At 36.6% G+C, this 26,884-nt stretch overlaps 1 protein-coding gene across 4 annotated transcripts in view; it reads right to left on the reverse strand.

Moving 5' to 3' along the window:
• Positions 1-26,884, reverse strand: part of WWC3 (WWC family member 3) — a 98,629-nt gene that overhangs the window by 37,452 nt on the left and 34,293 nt on the right. For all 4 annotated transcript variants that reach the window (XM_068180092.1, XM_068180090.1, XM_068180089.1 and 1 more), the window contains exons 2-8: positions 23,754-23,863; positions 18,857-19,060; positions 16,687-16,763; positions 14,484-14,563; positions 8,137-8,266; positions 2,507-2,656; positions 387-460 (exon numbers count right to left, since the gene is read on the reverse strand). In XM_068180092.1, the coding sequence (XP_068036193.1) occupies positions 387-460; positions 2,507-2,656; positions 8,137-8,266; positions 14,484-14,563; positions 16,687-16,763; positions 18,857-19,060; positions 23,754-23,863 (825 nt within the window). The remainder of the gene's footprint in view (positions 1-386; positions 461-2,506; positions 2,657-8,136; positions 8,267-14,483; positions 14,564-16,686; positions 16,764-18,856; positions 19,061-23,753; positions 23,864-26,884) is intronic.

The following is a 26,884-nucleotide window of genomic DNA, read 5'->3' on the forward strand; positions in this document are numbered from 1 at the left end:
GGCTTCAGTACACTGAACTTAAGACACAGGTATGCAAAGCTTTGGGTATCCTGACAGACTAGGCTGATAAGTGTAAGTTTAAAGACTGTTTATATTTAGGTTTGAGAAAGAAGGTGAAAAAATGTAAAACAGTTTAATTGAACCAATACAATTTTGTGTTTATACAAGTATAGAACAGGGCTGACGTTTAGTTTTATCTCTGCAAACAAATTAATCTGATGATAAAGTCTTATATTTACCTAAACATTCATTATCTGTGAACTACTCAATAGAGAGCAAATTAGTCTTCCCAAAGAAATTTCAGCTAGGAGGCTGGGTCCAGTTCTACTTTGAAAACTTAAATCATAAAAGTAAATATAAAACCCAATAGATTTATCTTTAATTACCTTTTCTTTGCCTCTTCATATTGCCAGTTCAGCCTTACTTTATCTACAAGTCTTGTTTTGTCATCAAACCCAAACTTGCAGAGTTGAAGAGCAAGGAGAGAAGGAAAAAGAAAAAAAGGAACAAGTTAAAAACACTCTAATAACAATAATGAAAGGGATATATTAGTCTTCCTTACTGGACTCACAAAAGAAACCTCTATGCTTTAAGTAGTAACATAATAAAAAATCAATTTTATGCCTTAGAAATGCAAAACTAATGTATTGCTAAAAGCAGAGAAGATAAATAAGGCCTTTCAATAAATTATTAACCTGGAAATCAAGGGTCAGAAAATTGAATCATTGATAAATGGTCAAAGCTTTTCAACTTTTCCAAGTCTACAAGACAAAGAGTGTTTTAATTAGAATATTCTGATATTTGATATGGCTATTTTATGAATACATTTGTTAGAAGAAATTCAGATTACATTCCCTGTACTGCGATGTGTTACACAGCACCTACAACATTAGTGCATTTTAAACATTAATACAAAAAAACACCACCTGATGCATGAAGTTGTAGAATGTGCATTTATGTTGCAACTCCTACTGCATAGTGTTTCTACAGTAATTTCTATTTTAGGGCATTAGCACTTCCCTCCTCAGAATTTTGTGTCTGGTCTAATGGTTAAAACCTAAGCTCCTACACAATTGCTGCATCTCCAGAGTTCTCCTGTAGCTGCTGCTTTTTCTGTCTCCATCATCTCATGGGTAAAAACTTGGGTTTTCTACTCACATGGCACTAACAATAGTTCTGTGAAAAGATTCAAGTAATTATGTATCTTTGTTTCCCTTAGAAAAAGCCTATATCTGATAAACTTAATTTCCACAGTGTACTTGTCTTGGATTGTGTACTGCGAATGGCAAAATGCTCCTGTGTTCCTTTTGGTAATTTGTTTCAGAATTCAATAATCCCATCCACCACCCATCAGAAAAATGACACCCTGAAGACACCATCTGCCTAACACCCTGAAAGACAGCTTAGCATTAGCTCAGTTTTCTCAGATTCTTGAAGAGTCTATCTTCTCAAAAATAAGATTTCCTCTTCTGTAGGGACCTTCTGGAGACACCCAATCTGACAACTAGCCAGCAGTGAAGGAGGATTATAATAGATGAGAAATGGGATGGTAAAGCCAATAATGAGATGATTTCTAACTAAATGTAAAGTAACATTTAAACTACCATACTAACAACAAACAAGTTGCCTTCTTGCTTTGGTGTCAGTCACCCACACAGAGGCATATGTTTTATTACTAACAACTGGGTTGCCATAGTAGTAGTGCAAGCTGAATTTTTAGTTACTAATATTTGGAGTACACAATTTCATTCACATAGAATGATTTCCAAGGAATCCCAGTATGTTCTCCTCAAATATAATATTTAAAGGCATATTTGAGCACAAAAGTATAATAGACTACATCGTAAGTTTTGTTGATTAAGAAAAATACTTTGAGAATAAAAAATACTTTCCTTGTCTTAGACAGAGGAAAGGAGCAGAGATCTACTACATATTTTCAATGTATATGAACAATGAATATGAGCATGATAAAAACAAGATATAAAAAATAAAATTTTAAAAAATACACAATTACTACTACCACAATTCTAACATCTTATGCAAAATCATGTCTCTACTGCAACTTCAAGCTGGCTAAAGAATTTTCTTATTCCTGCCTCATTACAAGGATCAGTAATTCAGAGCTGGGAATATGAAGAGAAGAGGTCCATGGACACCTAAGCAAGAGCTGTTACTCCAAGATGAACCTGCAGTCACCAAAGTGGTAACGCAGGAAGTGCTCTGCTGGGCTGGCAGAGTCCAGGAGCTGACTTTACCTGTCACTGCCTGCGAGCATGCCCCTGCATCCTTCTGCCATGCTCAAGCAGCAGAACCCCCAAGCCCATAGCTTGCACACAGTGAAAACAACAAGCAAATGCAACTCCCTCACCACCAGTAATGCTTTGGGTTTTTCCTTCTGCTCCAGCCAACACCTCTTCAATTAAAAGAGCAAATAACACTGTATCGCTGTAGTTCAAAAGCAGCTAATTTTGTACAGCAAATGTTTCACACAGGAACACTCACATACCTCTCCAGTGATGTCAGTCTGAGAACAAGCATCGCAGTGTTGTTGAGGTAAACAGGAGTCACTGAGTGAACTAGAATTGTGCTGCAGATCCTGCAGGGAATCTGTAATACAACAGCTATTCCTGAATCCATCTGTTAATTTGGCCAGGCTCTAAAGGAGAAGAAATATTTAAAATTATTAGAAAAAATTGTTTTTATAATACTTTTTAATAACAGAAAAATGTTTTTTAAATTGTTTAAAAATACTGGTAGCCTGCCTACCCAGAACTATTTACAGAAAGTAAAATTCATTGTTGTGTTACCAGCATGCAAAAGGTTTGCTTTGGAATAAACCTCTCCTTTTAAAAGATGCATGTAACAGTAAGCAGACTTTATATTATTTGTTTTAGAACTGTGAATATTTTATCTTCTGTATGGCTTGCAGCTCTTTAAATCTAGCAGCTGTCAACTTCACATTAGTTGATAGGGAAGACAAATGTGATTCACCTGCCCTTTTGCCATCTTCTGCACAGGTTACATTCCTTAGTCACTACTGTTATCTCATCCAACTTGATGAATACCTTGTATTGATTGCATTTTTATGACAGCTGATATCATCCCTGTGCTCTCTTACCCAGGGTTCACATAGTCAAGAGATATTTTACACTTTGGGTTAAGCAAGGGACATCACTAGACAATGACACAAACTGTCAGAGTAAAGCAGAAACATCAGTCTTACAGGGGAAAGGGAAATACGACAGAATCACACAACAAAAATAACTTTTTTGACAACATAAGCTTGGTTGACAGGCTCTTAAAAACCTTTAAAAGAACTAAATTGTTAGCATCTCTTTTACTTTCTCATTGTGCATTCTCTTTTGTTCAAAAATTACAGATAATGTAGTATTAGTAACAAAATCACCGGCTGTCATTTATGACAGAGATCTTAAGCATTATACATCAAACAAAAATTAAAAACATTCTGTCCTCTCACCTATCCTACACAGGATAAAGGACAATTTAAAAATGTGGGGGAAAAATATCAGAAATTTGAAGCTCTGTAGTAATTTTTAATTCATAACATAATCAAAAATTTGGTAAGAAAAATATACATTAAAAACTTACTAAAACTGCTTACTCTAGTGTCTGGACTACAGAATCAGGGACACTGCATTGGGAAAAGGCTGGTCTTCAGGAATTTCAGTGGCTCTGACTACCGATGATTCACAACAAGCCGAGGTTACTGTCCATAACCAATTATCAGATTTCTCAGTCCTCAAAGTGTAGTTTAAAAAGGGTAACGCAGCAATGCTGCTTTTACTTGTATCAAATTCAATTAGTAGAGTCCAGAAATGAACCTGTGTAACAGCAACTGTTTGCTACTGACAAGAAGAGCAAGGCCATGCTGAAGATGAAGGCATCTGGTTTCAGAGCCTAGGAAGCATCCAGGATTATGAAACTGTAGCAGGCCTGAAACTAGCCAGAAAAAGCAGCTTTTTCTGATGGCCTCCATTTCCATCATACATGGTCCATTCCCTTCGCTTTCATATTCCAGCCTCTCCCTCAGGCCAGCATCCACCAGAGATGAAAAAGAGGGAGAACACCCAGCCTGGTACAGGATGAGTGAAGAAGTGGGCTCCCCAGCCACAAGAGTGAGGCCCTGTGTTCCTCCCTGACAGCCCTTTAAATCACACACTCTGTTTCCTTCCTATTAGGGAATGGCACATGGTACATGCCACGTATGGGACAGCTTGTGCTGCTCCCTCTTCAGTCTCTGTCTGCTCTCTACAGGTCTGAGAGGGGCTGGGATTTCACAAGCAGCATTGGCAAGGAAAGAGGACAGCACAGAGCAATGCCAGATGTGCTGGCAGTAGGACAAGGCTACCATCACTTGCCTCCAGAAGCTTAATGTTTCTTGGGTCCACCAAATAAGCCAATTCTTCTGCCACCTCCCAACTGAACTGAGCCATTTTAATATGAAGGACAAACAACATATTTTCTTTTCAGCCCTGAAACTGCAAATTCAATTTCAAGTTACAATGCCAAGAGATTCCTAGCTAGTGTCCCTGTATCCTTGCAAAAAGAACTGCTCCACAACATGGGGGGGAAAAAAAAAATCACAATTTTTACTCTATGAAAACTGTAGACTCCTGTCTAACTCTCTTCTTCAAAACTCACTGGAAATCATCTAGTCCTGTCAAGACTCCTGCTGTATGGAGGATCAAGAGGGATCCCTAATGGGTTTGTAACATGGAAATAATAACTTCAGATCATGGCCTCTTCCCAGTAAAGCACAGCCAGTTGCATCAACAAAAACTCAGGATTCAGAAAGCGTGAGGTTTCCCCTAATAAGTTATGTTCCATCTGCCACCTTTGATTAACACATCTTATATTACAGGTATGTGCAATACCACGAATCCTGATGCCAGAACCTAAATCTAATTTTTTGCCTGTATTTCAGCTACTTTATGATGCCCTCTAGCATTCTCCCTTGGCAGGTAATGAAGGGCTACTTGGCTGCTGGCCAGGCTTCCTATCCAGGCACAGTTGCTGAATCCTGGCCCCTACTTAAAAATGAGAAAGCATTTGACAGGTGACAATCACCAAGCAGCATCACCTTAATTTACATCCACATGCCCAGATGACAATGCCCTAGGGCAAGCAAAAATGCATTAAGTCCTTCTAGTTGGATGAGTGAAAACAGGCACCAGCAACCCTAACATGGAAAATTACAACCCAAGTTAGCACATTTTTAGATAGAAACAATTTATAATTGTTATTATAAACAGTAGGAGTAATTTCCTCCCCAGCTACACAGAGGAATCCATCTTTCATCTCGAGTTTAAGGATTGTTTATGGCAATCCAATGGAAACTGCCGAATAAGCCTACTGCAAATGTGAAGTTCTAGGCACACCAGCCCAGACTTACCCAAAAAGAGAGAAATGAGCACTGTCATTTCACCATTTCTGTTGCCATCTGATTTGGGAGCACTCTGCACAATTTCAGTGCACTTCCTATCTAACCTATTCAGCCAATTTAACTGGTAACAAAGTGGAAAGAAAAAAGAAGAAATAAAAACCCCACAAAAACCAAAGTCCACTTCTCTCCAAGGATGACATTTTAAAAGTATAGGCACTCTGAACAGAAACAAAATTAAGAAAGAGATGGGGGAGGAGAGATAAGCACATTGTTTTCAGGAACCCAACCACACATCTATATTATTCAACCTTATATAAGAAGTCTGCCCACTTTTTTTGAGCAGTAGCACTGCATATTTTGCTTTATTTGTAATCACAGCATCCATTTTAAATCTGACCACCCTCACCCACACAACTAAAACAATTATCATCCCTCTACAACAGCTACAATTTTCCAAGCACCTACACAAGACTGAGTCACTTCTACTATGTTTAGTTCTGTTGCTTACACTGGCCAGATTTAAATTAAAAAGTAGTAAGAAATGGTCTGTTTCCTTTCTCTGAAATAAAACCCCATATTTTTTACACTATACTTCTAAATCATCTGTTAAGAAATTTCAAAATAAAAAAGATTTCCTAAGAAAGTTTTTTCTGAACAACAATAGCTTTAAAATGTAGTGTTTTCAAGGACAATACAACTCCAATATTAATAGGAAACTAAAAATTGAATTCTGAACTTATTAGGAAGACATTTAAAATAGACTTGTACTTACTTGACAAACCTAACTAAATCCATGACAATAATATTAAAATAGTTATTAAAAGGCATAGCACATATTACTTTGGTGACACCAAAAGTAATTTTTTTTTGGTCAAAATTTAAAAAGAGAGCTGGATATTTTTGCAGAGCACAGTAAGCTGGCAAAAATACACCATTTTTACAACTATAGACCTTTTAAACGATGGTGTTTACTTCTGTATAGCCATTGTAAAAGAACATGAAGAACACGAAGAAATGTTTTGCATGCTACACTTGTGTGGAACAACTGTGTTCTACATTCTCCTGGACTGCATCTGAAGTTGCATTATTGGATTCCATCACAAAAGATTGTCATTAATAAAAAGATACTTCCTAGACTCATATTTCCGGTATATCACATAGAGCCATGAAGAAGGATGAAACACTTCATTTTTGCTTCTGTCTTGTGCAACCTCTACATTCTGGTCCTGCCAGCACTGCCCAATCCTTGATCCTGGAGTTCTAACTCCCTCAACACTATTTAAAGAAACTACAAGCACATTTAAAGATGGTTTACCAAATATGATTTTCAAAGCATCTCAATGTTTACGCTGGATTTACTGCCACTGAGGAGTGAAAATGTAAGGAAAAGATGTAAAAAAATCTACTAGAGAAGTAAAAACAAGGCCAGTAGTTAAATTGCTCCAAGATCTCACACATAAGTCCTTACATTACCAGTTAGTTTCCTAAAATGTGCCTTACTGCATCCATGAAGAACTGCCTTTCTAATCACTTCTTGCTAGCTAGGCACATGGAAGACTGAGAATCACTTTAAAACTTGGCCAGCCCAAAATAACAAGTATGTTAAAAGTTGCCAAGGCACAACTTTTCATAGTGACTTCAGTGTTCTGTCTACTTGAACATGGATCTGTGGTCCATCAGATGATCTTTGTGCAATGCACTGGAGACTTAATAATTGCATATGGAAATTCATTATATGTAGATTATAAATTTCCCATGTCATTTTACAACTAAAAAGGAAAAAAAATCTGAAAAATACTACTGCAGAGAAAACTGAAAGAAAATGTTTGCATGGCAATGGTAATTTAGTATGGTCCCACTACTTTAGGTAACAAAGATGCCTTCTTCCAAACAAATGTTTGAAGACTGGGTGAAGAGAACTGTCCTTACCACCTCTCTGTATATGCAGCATATTTAGGCAAGTCTGTAGTGAAGTCCCTGTGGTGGCAGAGTCACTGTTCTTTGATCAAGCTCCTATCACATTAATAACACACATGCCACTGAGAGCTTAGGCAGGGCACAGAATCCATTCAAAAGTTAGACCACGACTCAGGTTTGTAGTTCCCCTCAATCCTCATGCTCTAATTCATCAATTTCATGTTTGTGTATATATTGTATTTATTCATACCATTTGAGGGTTTTGTGAGAACATTTTGAAGCTAACAAGAGCGTTGATATACTCTCAAACTTGAGATTTTGGGGCAAAAAGTGTGACAGTGACAGAGATCCAGTTTGGGGAGATACATATAAAGGGGATAATAACATGGTTAACACAAGGATAAACATTTTAGCACGTGAACTCTCAATCCTACTTCATTATAGGTAATACAAAGAGACATAAAATAAAATGATAAATAACTACTAGAAATCACAAAGGCTTTTTCTTAATACCGTGTAATTACTACATAGCAGCCATCAGCATAGCAACAATAGAAAGCTATATTCAATGAAACACTGAGCTAAATGAAACTTGAGACAAAAATATGAAATGCATAGGAAGCCTTCTGCTCGCAGTATAGACAATAACTATTTTGGTAAGACAATAACTACTTACTTATTGGTAATTATCAAACAGAAAAATCAGTTTAGGCCATCCTACTTTCTTATTTAAACTTGGCAAACCCAATGCAATCCCAAGCAAGAAAACAGAGGTAGGTTACTACTTTTTAGTAGTTCAGTAGCATATTTTTTACCTGCATAAGGTCCTGCCTTTCTTTTTCACCTGTGCATATAGCTTTCTTTATGGTTCGAAGTTCACTCATTATAGCTTGTGCTTCATCCAGTCTGTAATTTGTATGAGCATTTGACATCTTACGATCAATCCTGTTGAAAATATTAAGACACGTTTAGGAATTTTCATATAATTAGAAAGCACATGGACTTTTTAAGACCTCTTGTTTATTCATGTACCACTTCATTTCCAGGAATAAAATGATACTCTGCTTGGAATTAAGACAGCACTCAGTGCCAAGACCACTCTAAAGACAAAGCAAAGCAATTATCTACCCAAGTTCTGCAGAAGCAACAAATTTCCTGGGTTTAATATACTAATGGAGAGCTTACTTATGAGTAATGTTTGTGGGTGATTTCATGCACCAAAAGCAAAATGAACCTAAAACTAACCTAGATGGTTATAACTCAGAAGGTAACCATGGGCAGTCTAGCTGTCATATTTTTCATGCAGCATCACATATTGCAGTATCTCTTCCAGGGCTTCTACTTGATCCTGCTTTCTTAGAAGCTTCTAACAAAGGCATTTAATTTTCTCGGAAGAAATTTTTAATGCCTCAAATTTTATGGCAAATGCTATCCTGTCATTATAGGCCTCTTAGACTATCTTTTCCAGAAGATATCTATAAGACATTATCATTCTGCACTGAAAAACATGATATGGTAACATCCCAGAAGATTTTACACCTTTAAGCAAGAAGCAAGAGCACAAGTTATGACATAAGACTGAAGTAACACTAATGTTTCCATCTTGACATATTAAAATCACTCAAGTGGAACATCCACTGGCTGAGTTTTCAACCTTTTTCCCAACACTTCACAATAGTAAAGATCAACATATTGGGATGCAGACGACTAGTCCATTGTATCATCTTGATTAATTTGCTTTGCTTTCTAGATAAAGAGTAAGACAAGAGACTATAGTGAACTTATCAGAAGAATTATTTGGTCTTGGATTTACAACAAATGGCTATGGAGTTTTATCAGATTATTTACAGCAACCATTGAAAATCAGGTAAAGTTCCCATTAAAATATGGAAAACTAAATTTTCCTGTTAATTTAGCATGAAAAGAATGTAGACAGAGAAAATGTGGTAAGTATAAAGGTCTTTAGGCCAATGCTAAGAACAAATAGCTTCAGGAAAAGGTATGTCAGGTTAACAGAATTAAAGATAAAAACACACATCATTCATGACAAAGGACATCAATCTACAAAAAGATGCAGAAGGAGAGGGTATGCTATACATACAGAAGAAGAATACCCAAACTCTATTTAAAATATTGAGACTAACTAACAAGTTTCAAGATATCTCTTACATTAAACTAAGAGAGTCAACAAGAGTCTCTCAGCATGTTCTGCCATTTAAAATACAAACAGTGCAATTCCCCATACATCTGATTACTTGTTTTAAAATTAAAACTTTAAAATGAAAAATCAAAAGGGGTAAATGAAAATCCTGTGGTTTTATTGTGTAGCTCACAATATTTAGTGAAAAAACAGGTTGATTTCTAGAGTTTTAATTAGTTTGGGTTTTTTATGACAGTTACTGTTTTTGGAGACAACACAAAATAACTCAGAATCTCAATATTTTTCTTTGAACAAAAATTTCCCCAAGTTACATAAGAAAACATATCAAGAACAAGAAAGGACTTAAATGTCATGTGTATTAAATGGGGGTTTGTTTGCCTGTTTTTGTTTTCAAAATTTTTCCTTGAGTCTTCACTAATTTTTAGTTAGAATCCTGAGCAGATAAAACAAGGATAAAACAACTAATCCAATTCACTAAAAGTCATGTTAAAAAGATAACACATTTTTATCTGAAGATAACTGTAATGTTAAGAACTATATTCAAATATTAGACATGAAAATGCCTTCTACACAACTGCTCATTATACTGTTTGCCAGGACTAAGGTGGCATTTCAGGAAAAGGAAATTATTTAATTTCAACCAGATTTCTGTTCAGTTATCCACATATTCATGCTCCCGAACGCCACTTTGGAGCCCAGCTTATGAATTGATATTTGTTTAAGGAAAGAATCAGAGAAGTTCCTACTGCCAAAAATATTTAGGCTTAAATCAGCATTGCTGGCAACACAAACTGACTAAAGTAGCTTACAAAATTACCTGTTATTTATTGTCTATTAATTATTTTCCTTTTTTTCCTAAAGATCTATTTCTGAAAGCCATAGAGTTAACAGGAGTCTTCCATTTTATTAATGGAAAATAGCATGCTTAAAATATAGATCAGACCTTTGTATGGATAGCAAGAATATTCAACTAACATGCAAGACTGTTAAGGATATGAAGATGTTTCTAGGATACTTGGACTATTAATGTGCTTGTCATCGTTTCAGTCCTACAGGGCAGATTTTGTGTTCCTCCATTTTCGTCCACCAAAGCACAGGCCTGTACTTGAGCAAAAAATCTAATTTTAAAATTTTTGTTAGATCTCCTAACCTCTAAATTAGTCTGCAGTTTAGCCAGTTCTAATTCCTTGTCACTCCCAACTTCTCACAGCATTCACTCTGCTCTCCTGGCCAACCGGCCAAGTTTTCATTTCCTTTGTTGCTAAATGCCTTCTTCCTCCAAAATTCCTGCCGGGGAGCAGTAGGGTCACTGAAAACACAGGGGAGAAGGAACTGCTCCTCCTTCTCAGTCCCTGCTGCCAGGCCAGAGGAAGGAATCTGTTCTAGAAAAAGCTCATATTTAACCCTGTATGTTTGGACTGTGACAGGACCAGATGCACCTTGGGGCAAAGGTAGCAGAGGCAAAAGGTGGGGATCTTTGCATGCTTTGAACAGTGAGCTCTACTGTCTCTACTGGGCAAACACAAACCCATGTCCAAAGGGGGACACACAACAGTACCAAATTTAGATGAAACTGTAGAAAGTGTTGTCCTGATAAAAAGCTGCAGTTGTACGAATATTGGAATTCTAACAGTATTGCAGTTGTAGAGGTATCAAAATCCCCCTCAATCATTTCTCCACTCATAAAACCCCACTTCTATAGTAAATTTGTGGTTTTGCTTTCTTTTCATTCTCCTCAAGGATGGTTAAGCCATTTTACTAAAATTAAAAAGAACAGAAAACAAAACACAGTCCAAGGCAGACACTGTACATGGAAAATGTCAATGTAAGAGATTTGCATTTAACAAAGGCATTTGAATCAGACAGCAACATAAAATGATGGAAATACTGAGCAACCCAACTGCCCTCTCCATAAAAGCTGTCTCTTCTCTGAGAGCTATACCAAGCAAGGCTGCACAGAGAGTCACCTGGCATCAAGTTCCAATATCTGCACATGATACCATTTTGGTAACACTTTCAAAGCAAACATTCAGCCAGGCATAAAGCTCCAAGTTTGATGGCTCCTAATGTTGTTCTTGGCTTACACTTGAAATAAAGTGATGTACATGCCTTTAAAAACCTGAACAGGATGCATGCCATTTGCAGTTTGGCAGTTACTCGAAGATTTGACTTAGCACAAGAAGGAAGAAGAATGACGCAGACCAAAACTTCAGAAAACTTAACAGAAGTGGGAAATGTCTAAAATGCAATAAACTTTAAAGGGGAAGGGGAAGCAGGGTAGGGGGGAACCAGAGCAAAAAAACCCAGCATTTTTGTTTTTAAGAAGGAGCCATGAAATTCTTTTTAGACAATATACTTACTTTGAGGATATGGAAAAACTAAATTACTTCAGCCTTGGTACTTGACTTGAGTGACCCTTCTCTCCCAACAAATACAGGAGGTAGGGGAGAGGTTGCACAGGGACAGGCTAGAGCACAGTTAGGCTTTCAGGCTAATTTGTCTACTGACTACACAAGGTGGTGAGAGAAACTCCTCTCTTCAGCTGTTAGTTTAAGTACTCTCCAAATTGGCTCACTTCCTCCTAGAAGCAAAATACTCCCAAAAAACCTGCATGTATCTCACCAAAAGGGCAAATTAAAAAAAAAAAAAAAAAAAAAAAAAAAAAAAAAAAAAAAAAAAAAAACCACCACTTAAAAGCATGAAATAAAAACAAAACCACAAGTCTCTTTCACAAGTGAAGAAGTCACTGCAGAGAGCAGAGCACAGCTCCAGGTAACACAGGCAAAAGGTTCTCCCCAGCTCCAGCAAGCACAACAAGTGCCACCCAGTGCATCAACAGGACAGAGGGCAACCGTAGCAGCAATGAGCAGCACTGAAGCACTGAGTTGTCACGCCTGAACTTCTAAACTACATGATTGGAGTGACTGACTAATCAGATATGCTTTAAAATAATTCCTCTCTTGAATGTCTCTCATATAACCCCATCCTCGAACATGGGCAACTTGACTTGGGCTATAATCCAAGACTAACATTTGTATTCTTAATCATTTGCAGACTTTATTTTTCAAAAAGTAGCACTACTTTACTGGACTATCTTAAATGAATTATACTAATTAAAACAATCTTGAGTTTCAAATGGTCTTCAAATACTTTCATCATCCTAGTCAAGTGGTTAGTCCTTTTATAAAATAATTGAACCTATACCCTTAAAATAACCCAATAACCAAGAGAAGGAAAACAAATTAAAAAAGCAGAAATGGAATAGTAATTCTTACTCTAAGAAATTATGATTAAGAATCATAAGACAAAATTGTTTTTGTTCTGTTACTGTTTACATACCGATTTGTTGACTATATTTAAAATATTACTTAGTATATTGAAACTGCAAATACTTTGAGTACTTTGTTTTACTAATTTTCAGTTAATATCATACATTGCCAATTCCCCCAATTACCTCTAAATGCTTCAATGAAAATACATTTATGCCTGTAAATTATTACATTCTATCTGCCAATTAAGAATTCTGGTATTTTGGTTGAACAAGTTTTCTTCTATGAAATTTTCTAAACACATTATAAAGCAAAAGAACATTGTTTTAAAAAAACAGAAAATTTTGTTATTAAAAAACCAAACACACCAAAAATATTAAGTGCATGGGTTACTCCTTCTTTTTTAAAAGTTAAATCTGAGAATCTTCCTTTAATTTGTTTTGTTATTGTAGTACCAATCAAAATTGGAAAATAAGTACCCTAACTGCTCCAGGATCCCTGGAATTTCATCAGAATTCCTGAAGTAAAAGCCCGTGCTTTGTAGCACCAGCACAATAAATCCAAAGCTTCAAAATATTTCCGCAGCTGCTGCACTTATGTTGCAAAATGTATTAGACATGCAACAGTTACAACAACATTTTCAGGAAGCTCCTGCATTAGGCAGTTTGTTCACATGCATGCTGGAAAAAAGGCCAAGGTTTCTAATTGCACAGCCACATATCCAAGGCAGATCCAAGTGCTGTTCAAGCTCTTGGTCCAGCCACTGGCCTTGCTGAAGGAATCTGGAAGCCACAACAACCTGTGTTTACCTGCCATCTTTTTCATGGCCTGGCAACCTCTCTCCCTGTCCCACTGGGCATCCCGTGTATGCGCTATGTGTGTAGGTGACTAAGCAACACACAGATGGAAGTCACTCAGTTCCCTTCCCATCAGATGGTCCTCACGAAGAGTGGCAGGGAGAGGGTCACCACAACATTTCACGACCTTTGACACAACTGTGCATACAACATACAACAGAGCAGGGCTGCCTAATTGCCCTGGGAGCATTGGCAAATTGCCCTGAGCTTCCTTTCTTTACTGGGAGGAGACAAGGAGTCACATTTACATGCAGACATTTTGCACACGTGCAACACAATCCAAGGTCTCGCAGAACACCAGTTTTACTGTACAAGCACAAATCAGCCATACAGTGCAGAATAAGATGGCCTGACCATCAAGAAACAGGGAGAAGCAGCATTGTGGTGTACAGAATTCCCTCTAGGAAAAGTTCTGTGCCCAGCCAGAAAGCCTTGGTACTGCCATGGGGAAACTGCTCAACAGCATGGTGCTTTGGGCCGTGCTCCAGGCAGTAGGTATCTCCAAAAAGATACCAAATTAGATACCAAAGATACCAAAAATTCCCAATATTTGGGAAATATTTTTAAAAATCTAATTCCAGTTTATCTGGAATTATCTAATTCCAGTTTATCTGGCAATATCTTCAGGAAAATTTAAAGAACATAGCCTATAAAGCTATTCTTGCATGTGAACCTACAAAATCACAACTCCAACCAATTCTGTTTAACTCTTCTTCTATCCTTCCATGTTGTTCTCACCCTGCATTACTACCACAGCAGAAAGTCTGAAGCAAAGCCTTTAACGTTTTATTTTTGACCACACTTTTCTATGAAATTCAAAGGCAATAAAAAAATAAACCACAAAAAAAAAATCCTCCCACAAACTCTTTACTTACTCTTGCAGAGTTTCCACTCCTTTTTCTTTATATTGCAACTCCTGCTTCATCTGTGCCAATTCTCGTTTCAGCCTAGAAAGCTGAATAATACAAAATGATTAAAAGTAAAAATAAGTAACAGTAACTTCCACAATAAAAATAATTGGTTTTTAAATACAAAATCTTAAGCTACTTTAAAGAACTGGAAGTGATAATTTCTCTTCTCCTTTTTGCTTTAAAATTGTGCATTAAAATAACAGAAGACTTTCTTAAATATCATAAGGCCTAATCAAAAAGCAGTCAAAATATTCAGCTTTCAAAGTATCCATTTCCTCATCTATTCTATAAGGTTTCTTTCTCCAACAGTTCATGCTAACAGCTAGCAAGTTTCCACTCATATAAATTTTCTTCTCCCTTTGCAGCAAAGACACCTCTCAACTATCTTCGATTCTTCAGTGAACTTGAAAAAACACAAACATTCAATACTGTTTTTTTCAATCCAGGAAAACAAAATTACTGGCAGCAGAACTGGTCTCCCAGAAATGGCAGCCTGGCTTTCCACAGTTATTTTCATATTATCCTGCCCTCTCAACCCTCTTGTCAATTATCTTGATCCAACTAATGAGCATAAATCAAAAGTGACATAGCAAAGATGTCTCCAAAAACCTATTATTGTGGTTTTATGGAAACAGTTACCTGAGTATAATGTGCAGACCATGCAAGAGCCAAGCATGATCTGCAAAGAAAGAGCTTCTTGCCCTCCAAAGCTGACAGATAACTGAAGGCAACAGGGAGAGGAGAATGCAAGAGACAGTAGACAAATGAGGGGAATAGAGATGTTTCAGTATGTGGTAGTGAGGCTAAGACTGAACTGCGAGCCCAAAGAGGGGCAAGGATGGAAGAAAAAAGCCCTCTCTTCTGAAGCTACCAAACTCAGGATGTTTTCTAGAATTTACCCAGAGCGCTTTTGATTTTCACATGTACATCAGTAAATGACAAAATCATTACAAAAACAGATTTTTAAAAAACAGAGAGTAAAAAAATTTTTTTTTTTCTTCAGCTCTATTCCAAGAGCAAGGGACTTCACATCAGTACCAGGCTGCAAACCCGGACTGTCAGAGCCCCACCATCCTGCACAGCTCTCTCCCTTTCATCAAAATTCATAGCACGCGCCCCTGAGCACTATACCCTCCCCAGCTCCTTTAACACTCACCAAAAGTAAAATCAGAAAAAGCATCACTAATATCCTGCACACAAAAAGTTTAAAGTGCCTATTTCATTCTGTTTCCTGAAACAACTCAATGACTACGCACACAGTCACTTGAACATAATATCCTATGTATGTAGTAAGGTAATTTTGTTTAAGAGGAAGAGAGGAAAATAGTCATAAGTGAAAAACCTCATTTATTTTCTTCAAATATTACTTAAATAAATAAGGCTTATTTTCTTGTTTAGAATATGCTGACATTTAGAGTATGTAAAACAAGCAAACACTAGTCAGCATGTAATAAATATACACAGATAGAATAAATGCCTTTGAAGGGTGGCGAACAGGATTTATTTTCAGAGGCACTCGTGAAAAGTGGTCACTACAACAACAGTGGAACACTATCCTGCAAGGATAAGTATTTTTTAAATACTTATTCATCAAAACCATGACTTTAGTTTTTAAAAAAATACATAAATAAGGAACATTTTTGTTACAGAACTGCCTATCTTTGTCAGAATACTTGAACTTCCCTCTCCTCATAAAAAAGCTCTGGCCAATCAGCTGAAAAATTCTATTTGGCCAATAGGTCTACTGAATTGTGAAGAGATTTCCAAATAAGTGGCTAAACCTGCAGTCCAGCAGAACCTCACTGAAAATGGGTAAATGGTATGAAGATAGTGGGTTTCAACTGAAAGAATCTGGCTGCAGAGCATTTACTACTTGTGGCAGTGCGTAGAGAGAAAGCAATTTCTGAAAGTCTGGCTGAGCTTGCCTCTGACATTTGTGACAAAAATGTTTGCATTTGTAACATGGGAAAAGCATTACTTCTCAAGTCACTGAAATGCAGTTTATATAGAGCTATGGGTTAGAATAAAAAAGCACTTTTCAATACCATATTTCTTTTCATTTTATGCGTGCAACGTTCAGTGTAAATGCTAGTAAAAGAAAAACAGACCCTCCCTCCCTTCCCCACGCCTTATTCATATTTTTACAAAATGAAAAAAGATTACTCACTCTGTCACGACGGCTGGCTATTTCTGCTTTAATCTGATATGGGTCATACTTGGTATTAGCTGAAAATCCAGAGAATGCTAAACAGATGGAAAACAGTATTTTACTTTTTTTCCCCCCTTCTTTAATAAAATTGTTAAGATGTGTCACTATTTGATAAACCATTACATTAATTCTTTTTCTTACAAGTCACTAGGTTCTAAAATTATCCTCTGTGACAACTGAAGATTTCTATTTGGCCCACCTGAAACTTTTTTTTCATCCTGAAGAACACCAAAAATTGTATACAGCATCACTGCGTATTTCCTAAAAGCAATTAGCCTCTATGATAGGATGATGGCATCTACTGAAACAAGCAATTTGTGTAATATTAATAATTACTAGTTACTTCCTAGGTACACTGAATTAACACTATGATAGGGACTAAAGTTAAAAAGAATTATTATCAGAACAGAAGGCACAGCTAGGGAGAGAAGCTGCCTTCTAAAACAACAGTGTAGGAAACTGAAATACAAACCAACCCTGGCAAGTGAGCTCTTAACACAAGGTATCTACAGTCAGGCAATGATTTCAAGCTGTGGCATTACAAGCTAAAGCCTACACAGATGAAGCAAAGGTCCTAGAGAATAGATGGGGCTAGAGCAACCATGATTTATGGAGCGAGCCATTCAAGGCAGCACTGGCCCACTGAAAAATGCCTGGTATGTGAATGGATGGGGTTGTGCTGTCAGACCTTCCATCCTTTTGCAGAGCTGAAGGCTGCTGCACTGAAACCCATATCCGTGTCTGGGGTTGCACTGGGCCTTTCGACTCTTGAAAGTATACTGCAATGCCAAGGTCATGTCGAGCATGCAGGAACTTGCCAAAATGAGTAGTCATGCCTGGACTAATTCTCTAAATCCAGGATTTTCTATGGATATTTTTTTTAAACTGTGCTGATCGCAACTGAGTCACAAAACTGCTGCATGGGCACCTCCCTGCCAACCCACAACCGCTGAGCTCACCTCCCACTCATAAGCACACGACACTGAGTCAATGGCAGCACCCACAAGCAAAGTGGAGAAAACCAATTTGTGAAGTCTTTGTTCTTTAAATGCAACAGCTTGAAACAAGTGGAGGTGGAGGCAAAGATATTCACTATATAAGCATCCAACTCTGGTAATGTAATTGCACTCACATTAGAAGCCCAATATTTCTGTACAATAAAAGGAGAAACAAGCATCGCACAATGGAGTGGAGAAGTCAAATTAAGAAAAACAAGTGGAGGAGAAGCTTTTGGGAATCTTGAGTTGACAGCATGATTAATCCCCAAACGGATATTTTAAAAATCATCTCAGTAATCAGTCCATCCCATTTTCTCAAAACCGATACATATAACATTAAACCAATATAAAATATATTAACGCATCTGTAGAAAATTAAAATATTTTTCCCCCTCAAAACAAGCAGTTTTATGTAATTGCTCTTAAGATTCTCATTATCAACTCCAGATATACCTACAAAACCCCAAACTATCAGAAGACTAAAAAACATAAATAAATTGACTAGCATTTGCTTTCATTACAAATAACCCCCAATTTTCAGTCATTTTCAGTCATATTTTGTTGCTGTTTCTAATAACTTGTTTTTCTAAGAGCTTCAAAAATATGAAACAGGTTATCATGGTCAGAGGTACTCTAGACCACAACAGCTTGTCCCTAACTCTTTGAAAATTTGCTAAGCATTCTGTGGATCCACAAATGGTTTCCCCTAAGCTGATGGCTCCCTCCCATATGAAGTGGAAAATAATCTTTGCGTTTAGGAGTGCAGGTAGACGGCTGATCCAGCAACATTCAGCCCTTTGTTGCCTTCCAGGAAGCATCACCACACCTGGCTCCAAGATGGGTAGAAATACCAGCTGGGATATATGCTGTTTAAAGTTGCATCCTTTTTTAATGTTAACATTTATCCCTATTAAATCTCTGTTGTAATAGACATGACAGGAATTGGAAGACATTGAATTGCAGAGTCAAAGGATAGCACCTCACTGCTGCAGTCAGGACCTTCATTCAGAGAAGAATCAGGTGATGGAAATACACTATTTCTTACACCACAGGTGGTGAGGGCAGGTGGGTAATATCAAGAAAAGATAATAGATTATAAGATGAAAGAAGATAAAAGATAGTAAACTCACAGCTGGCATAGGAACGGCTGTCATCCTCACACATTTTGTGCAATTGTTGATACTCTTCTTGGGCTAGTTCAAAACGCTGCTGCTTTATTTGGTAAATCTCTTTCTTGGCATTTAGTGCCTCCTGGGCAACTATTAAATATTCCTTTAGCATGCGTTCTTGCTCCCTTCTCCATTGTTCCCTTGGATCCTCAATTTGGGTGAGCTCTGAGGAGAAAAAATAAAAGCATTAAAATAAAATTATATGACACTTTGTGCCACCAAGTCCAAGTTATTTTTGTTAATGTCCATTCTCGACCAGCACACCTGACACTACAGTGTCCAAAATCATTCCAGCCAGGATGAGAAGAAGGAAGAATGCAGAGTGAAAGAACAGGAATGGCTTTTCAAATAGAAAAGGCATTTGAATGTTATTCTTTTCATTACCAACCAGCGCAAACCCAAAGAAAACAGTAATTTGGCTCTAACCTTCCCTCATAGCCAACTTGAAAATTCCAGGAACTACCTAAAAACCCAGAACCACATGGAAAAATGAAAGGTATCTCAATGCTTAACCCATAAGTCTATAAATAGCTGGAATTATCTTATACTGCATACAACTTTACAAGCATAACATCTTAAATGGACAGAAGCGATCCCTGCATAGTTAAAAAGAATAAGGTAATTCAACAGACAAGTTAGCATCTTAGTCTCAAATCCATAAAGCTTTTAAATTGCTTCTCTTTTTTTTGTCTTAAGAAACAGTAGTCTGATGTTTTTCCTTGCCACGGTTTAGACCAGTTTTTATTTAAACACAAACCAAGAACAAGTTTCTACCAAAAAAAAAAAATCTTTCCCATATTTATTGATTTTCAAGGTTATTACTGCAAAACAATCTCTTTGCAGTTGCAAAGGCATTTGAGGATGACACATATTAAAATCCTAAAAAATTACTGGTTTATTTTGGGGGTTTTTGTGAGTCAAATAATATGTTTTACATGACGATGTCGATGTAAAGCCTTGTGTTTAAATGTAATGTTAATTTCTGACGATTGAAGCTCTACCAGCAAGAAGATGCTGCAGACCCTAGGTCAATGTTCAAAGTAGTGGCAAAACCTGCAGCACAGTCAGGAGCTAAGCACCTAGCAATTTTTCCAAACTTGGTTTCTTACAAGAGATGAAAGCCAGTTATGTTTTGCATTAATCCTGAGTATATAATTCAGTATATTGGTGCCAGTGATGAAATACAAAACTGTAGAAGATTGAGCACAACAGATTAAGAACTCAAATGGTGTCAAGGTCATGCTAGCAGCCCTACCATTTGAGAGCCATCTGAAAAGTATATAAACAAAAACAGAAAGCTCATCAAAGAGCAGTGCTTCCAACAGATTTGCAGATTAAGTTCCTAAATAACCTTTTCTCTTAACAGCTGTACCTTTCTCTCCCTGCAACTCCTCACATTGAAACAGTATAAAGGTAGTGCCTACAGTTCTGCAATTTCTCCCCACTTCCCAGGGACCCCTTCAATTCCCTTCTGACTCCGGTGTCCTGAAAGTATCTCCCGTGCCAAGGACAGGATGTGCTTTGGCTTGTTGAGTTACCGTAAATCCTCCTCTACATGGAGGGCAAGCAGAAGAAAACAGAGTTCTGATGCTGCCCACCCTTCACCGAGGGCATTTCAATTTCCACTGCTACCTCATCTGTCCGTAAGTACCTCCGAAATCTGTGCAGATTTTAATATCCCTAAGACTGCTAAACCCCCATGGAAACAATGAGAAATCAGTAAATATTTATAAAACAGATAGGCTCACTAGGATTCAGTTTTTGTCTTTGAATGGTAAATTATTAGTCCTAATCTCAATAAACAGCCCAGGCTAAGGTGTTACGTTATATTACACATTAAACTTCTGAGATCCTACACTTCAGGGCACTGCATCTCTCACAGAATTATTTCAGAAGCCTTCTGAAAAGCTAGCAGCATTCACTGGAGGTAGAAAACTTCTTTAGTGCATGGGAAGCTCTGCTTTTTTCTGGTTTATGAAACTTTGCCCTGGATTTCTAAACAAGTTTGCCACATAACAAGACTAAAGCTACATTTTATGATAAAATTAACTTCCTTCATTTCTTTACAACCAGTTAAAAAAAACCCACTATAGTAACTCAAGGACAGTCCCAGACAAATGCAGAGAATATATTATTCCCTCACTGGGGAATGCCCAACTGCTTAGAGGAGACTTCAAAGGCTCCCAAGACTCTGAGGAGGAGGGAAAGGAATTCTGTGGCTGGCAACCGCCAAGGTTTTTAAGCAATGGTTGGATAACAGCCAAGAGCAGCTTAGTAAGGGTGTCAACAAAGTACTGAATTTACAGAACAAGATGGAGATCAGGGTTGGAAGCACCATTGAGATTTACAGAAGATTCTTCTGTTCCTTGGTTTTTTTCCAGTTTAAATGGAAAACTATTGCCTAGAAATCTTTTTCTTGCTTCCTGGGTAAACAAACATAGCAAGAGACTTAGAAAAAAATCAGAAGTATTGCTGTTTTCTTTTAAAAGGTGCAAGGGCAAAAAGCTTGAGAGAGTGCACAAAACATGAGAGGTCCCTGGTAAGTGTAAGTGTAGAAAGACTCTCTTTGAATTATCCCTTGCATTTTCTCACAGTATTTCTTGACACTGAAGTACTTCTAACTGTTTTGTCAATTAACACAGAACTCCAATGCTGCATAAAGCATTTAACCCAGACAGCCACAAAAGGCAATCCAATGTTTTCTCCTGAAGCTGCCATTCCAAGTGGTTTAGACATACTCATTTCAGAAAAACGTTTCTTCAGCTCCTACACCATCTCTGCCACTTGTCTGACACCACCTCATGATACACATGATTGTCTACTCAGTAGTTTTCAGTTCTACAAAGGAAGTTTATGCAGTCTTGATTGGTACCTTTGTTGTTCACAGTTTAAAAATTGGATCAAGTGTCCTACTAATTTCTGAATAATAATTATCCAGCTATAATATCAACTCTGTCTTCCTGCTTATTATAAATCTTGCTGGTATTAGCCTAAGGGTGACAAACCCATTTTACTGTGACGGTTGAATTACCATTTAGGATAATATCTGTGGGCTGCAAGTAATTAGTTATCATGAAGGAGACCAATTTTGCAACCTTGTTAATTGTTGAATGATTCCTTTTACTCAGTTCAGCACTGCCTGCATGAAGCTTCTATCTCTCTGTTCGTACATTAACTTTATTTAATACCTAATATGATTAGCTTTACTTTTCCAGACCCATTAATATTAATCTTTTCTTTCTGGCTACCTACTGATCATTTGGGAACTCAAATGCTCTTTGCAAAGACTCTCTTGTACAATTTTTGCTCTCAGTTCCAAGAAAAAGAACACAAGCCAGATCTGACATGCCTACAATGATTAATATCCCTTCTGTAAGTTCAAACTTGAAGTATGTGGGAAAGCTGCTAATAACAAAATTCAAAAAGCAAAAGGAAGCTCTGTTTTTGCATGTGATGGTGATTGTTATTCCTATCACAGAGGCCTATTGGTAGCTTTTTTAAGGCACAACATTGTAATAGGAATTCGTGTTCTACTCATTTTCTGCAGGGACTCTAAACCCACCTGCAAATTAAAAAAAAAATTATAAAGAATTGGCAAGACTTTCATTTTTTAAAAAATATATGCATTCATGCACATACTTCAGTGTAAGTGCACTCCATTACTATACTCTAATGTAATCCTCACTTCTTATTAAATTTCAACATTACTAAAGTTAGCATGACAGCAATCCTTAAACTTTTTTTAAACAGAGAGTTATTGTAAGAATTACCTAACAGTCTGTATTTATTGCCTTTGAATTTTCTTGTCTATCTATCCCTTTGATTAATGTATTAACAGCTGTTTAAAGTTTATCATTTAGTTAATGATCTTTGTTAAATTTCACAACAAATAAGCACCTGTATAGGTCAAACAATACCATGGGAACTTTTATTATTCTGTTGTTTAGGATTTTTAAAGAAAGTAATTGTGAAACCACAATACACAAGTAATTCCAATGATGGCTGAAAGCCCAAAATTACTATTACACTTGCATTTTTTAATTGACTAGATTTCAAGTAGATAGTATTGAGGTTGGTTTTTCAGACTGTACTATTTACCACTGCTGTGACAGCCCATGTACTTTCTTCTCTTCTTAGTCCCCACCAACTGCCAATTCCCACAATACTGAAAGCATTCACTCAATGGCGACAAGAAGCTTAATGATAGCACAACAGTAACAGCAGCAGCAGTACAAAGCTATAAAGATAAGACTTTTTTTTAAAAGTAGAACTGGCAAATATGCCACAGTGATGATACAAAGCTCAGCAATAGTCCAAAAGGGAAAGCATTCACAATTAGTTTCCAAAAGGCACATCTGTTGTCTTTTTGATAGCATTTTGTACTGTATTAAAAGATAAAAAATATATACTGCTTAAGCAAGAATGAGATTACTGTATTTCACAGTACTTCTGATTAAAAATCAGCACACTTCTCTCAGAATATATTTTGGTTTTCAATCTAGAAGAGTGAACTATGGATGACAGGAAAAATAGGAGAAGTAAGAATATAACACAAAGATCTTTCTGACATATGACAAAAAGCAACAACAAAATTACTAATACTTCACAGTATGACCAAGCAAACCAAAATATTTTGATACACTATAGTTCAATCATAGGTTGTAAAATTCTTTACAAATGGAATTCTTTACAATTATGCCCCCATATGAAAGATAAGGAAACACATTCTGCAAGAAATTATGTGCATACATTTTCTCACTGTAGCACGAGTTGTATAAATGGTATAGGAAGCAAAGTTAGTGTCAAGAGTAAACACCAGCTTGCTAGCATTCCTCTAAACAATCACATATCTACTCACGATTTATGTGGTCCATATAATAAACTCCAATCTGTTGATCGTAAACAGTTTCCCATCCTAAAGGAAGCTCATCACCAACACAGTCAGCAAACGTCAATGGCTTTGTAATCCTGTAAAAATAAAAATAACACAAATAAATACAAAAAGGTGCAGAGTTTACAATTACATGTTTTGAAGATACCTTTGCCAGTTGATCAAAAACTAGTTATGCTACTTAGGAATGTGCTGATAATTACAAACATACAGTTTCAAAATAAATTTTCATTTAAATATGCTGACAGATACTCCTCAAACAGGTAAGACAAGCTTCTCCCCTCTAGTTTCTATGTATAACAATTTAATTATAATGGCATGCAGTCCTGCCAGTTCTTCTCCCATACTGCAAAGAACACAAATGTGCAGCTGGAGTTCACCGCTGCTGAAACTACTAGAAGCTTTATAGGTTTTAACTTCTTTCTGGTGACAATGTAGCATAATTGCTTGTCTTTATAAAAACCATAAAATTCAAGACAGCCCTATATAACAGTCTTCCTCTTTTCAATTATACATTTCCAACTATTAATGATATTCTCTAGGTCCAGACATACCCAAATTACTTCCTCTCCCTCAAAAAGAAGAGACAAACGTCTCTGAAAAATTCTGAAGCAATTAGACCAGAAATAGTAATTAATAAGTAACAGCATTACTATCTAGCAGCTTAAAATATCACAGCCCTTGCTAGACAAAGTCTTAATAGATCAGTGGGTAACGGAAAACTGAAACAGCCTTGTCAGTGTTGACAGGGACATTGAAAGTACTTGGTTCCATATTATACAGAACAACTCCAAACCAACACTGCTCTAGAACAGCAAGATATATAAAAAACTAGGAAGAATAAATGATATAAATATAAAAGCCTTTACCCTCAGTCCAATCATGTTTATTACCCAAAAATTTATTTTAATCTTTACTTAACCCCAAAAATAATGTTTTCCTCTAAAAGCTGTCACAAAATTCATTTACTGAAAAGCTACTAATAAAGTAATTTCAATTACACGTGGGATATAGATATAACACCTTCTTCACTCATTTGTTGAGGCACTTCTAATACAACAACAACTCTGCAAGCATTAAATACATGCATTAATTTAGGAACTGATTTAAGCTGAGCATAATCTATAGCATTATACTCTTGTATTTCCACTTGTATGTTGTAATACCCAATTAAGGTTTTCTGACACCAGATTTGGATTATGCTTACAAATACACTGTTGAATGGAGAGACCATTAGGACTCATAATTGCCCTTCATCTGGTAACACCTGTATAGCATAGTAACTTTGTCTGAACTAAAGTATGTCTGTCTTTGAACCTGAAGTCCTTTTCCATCTCAAAATAAAACCAACCAGAACAATCCAGTGGTAAAGACTTAAAATGATGGAAATACTACTACAGCTACATTCTAGCTAGTCCAATGGTGTGGTAAGTACACCATTTAATCACCAACAAACAACACAAAACTTTGCACACAGCAAAACTGCATTTACCTGCCCCTGAAACTATTTTACAGTGACTGAGATTACAGTGTTCAAAATTAACTGTAGTAGAATAATTTTAAAAATTTCCTTGCTTGTTTCAATGTCATGTTTCAACAGCTCTGCACAACAGTAGAAAGATCAAGCTATTCAGGCTATTCAGGTCAAATAATAGCTTGATCCTACTTGGTTGATTCTCCAACAGGTATAAACAGTTTAACAAGAAGATGTACATAAACTTGTGCACTACTATTTAAAGTAAAAATTTTCCATTACTGACAAATATGTAGTTTACACCATGTAATCATGCAAATCCAAAGATGCTCTATTCAAGAAAGAAAATGTTACTAGGTACTGACATAAGAACTTTCATTAATTCCTCTAGCAGTCAGGCAGACCAGATATTGCCAAAATACTCCTGCTCTCCCTGGAATTCAGTCAAATATTAAACATACAAAGTGCAGCATTTTTTCTTAAACTCCCATGGTCTTGTTCTGAAGACATAATGTTTACAATTTCTCAAAGTAGTCTAGACATCAGCTCCTAAATTACCGCACTATAGACAAGATTTTCTTTGGAATGAGTTATGAGACTTGCTTGCCTGTTACACAAACATACCCTCACCCTTTATTCATAAATAAAACCTGCACATGATACTCTAACCTTTCACACTAGAAAAACTTTAATTCAATCCTCTCTGTGATCCCGTCAGGACTCAGACTTGCAGAACAAGGACAATGTTCACTTTTTGGAAAAGGGCGACTGAAGAAAACCAATGCATCTGGTCTAACCAGTTTTCATTACAGTGTTATAAAAGCATGTGTGAACAGTATAATTAATAGTTTTGAAGCAAAACTTGTAGGGAAAAAAAAACCCAATACATTAAAAACTGTCTTCCAGATATTCAGACCATTATTAAGTTGATGTTGCTCATTTTAAATTATAATCAAAGTTGTTCCAAATTGGATTCCCTTCAGACAAAGCACAATGTCACATTGACTCAATCCAGTCACATTTATACCTATGTAGGTGAATCTTCAGCCAAAGACACAAAAATAAGAATTGGAAGCTTCTGCCTGTGTTTTGCACTGCTTTGATGAACTGAACTGAAAAAATACCTTCCTGGTTTAACCAGCACAACTCTGAGGACAATATTAGTTTCTTGCCAGTTAAGGAAACTAGTGTTTTTCAGAATAACAAAGACATAATGGAAGAGATGCAGATATCTACATTGGAGGTCAGCCACAAATTACAGCAGTTGACTGCTAAAATTAAGTATCTTCTGGAAATACTGCTTTACCCTTTGGGTTTCTTTTTAATTAGCTTAAATTCTATAAAATAGAACAGATCTTTTCTACTTTTTTATAAAGCATTGTACAAGGTACATCTGTTAAAACATTTCTAAGTATTGAAATAAAGACAAAAACTTTTCAAAGCACTATAAAGACAAAGACACAAGAAAAATGCTGCCATCTTTGGTGAAACAAAAAACAGGGTTATCCTGAATTGTGCTATTCGCAGTAAAGAAAAAGTAAGGCATTTATCTGATCGCGGTAGTAAACAATAACTAACACACTCACCTCCTGTTTCCCCTAAAACAACTGGCAGACACTAACAA

Source organism: Anomalospiza imberbis, chromosome 2 (genome assembly GCF_031753505.1).
Source record: "Anomalospiza imberbis isolate Cuckoo-Finch-1a 21T00152 chromosome 2, ASM3175350v1, whole genome shotgun sequence".
Lineage (NCBI taxonomy): Eukaryota > Metazoa > Chordata > Aves > Passeriformes > Viduidae > Anomalospiza > Anomalospiza imberbis.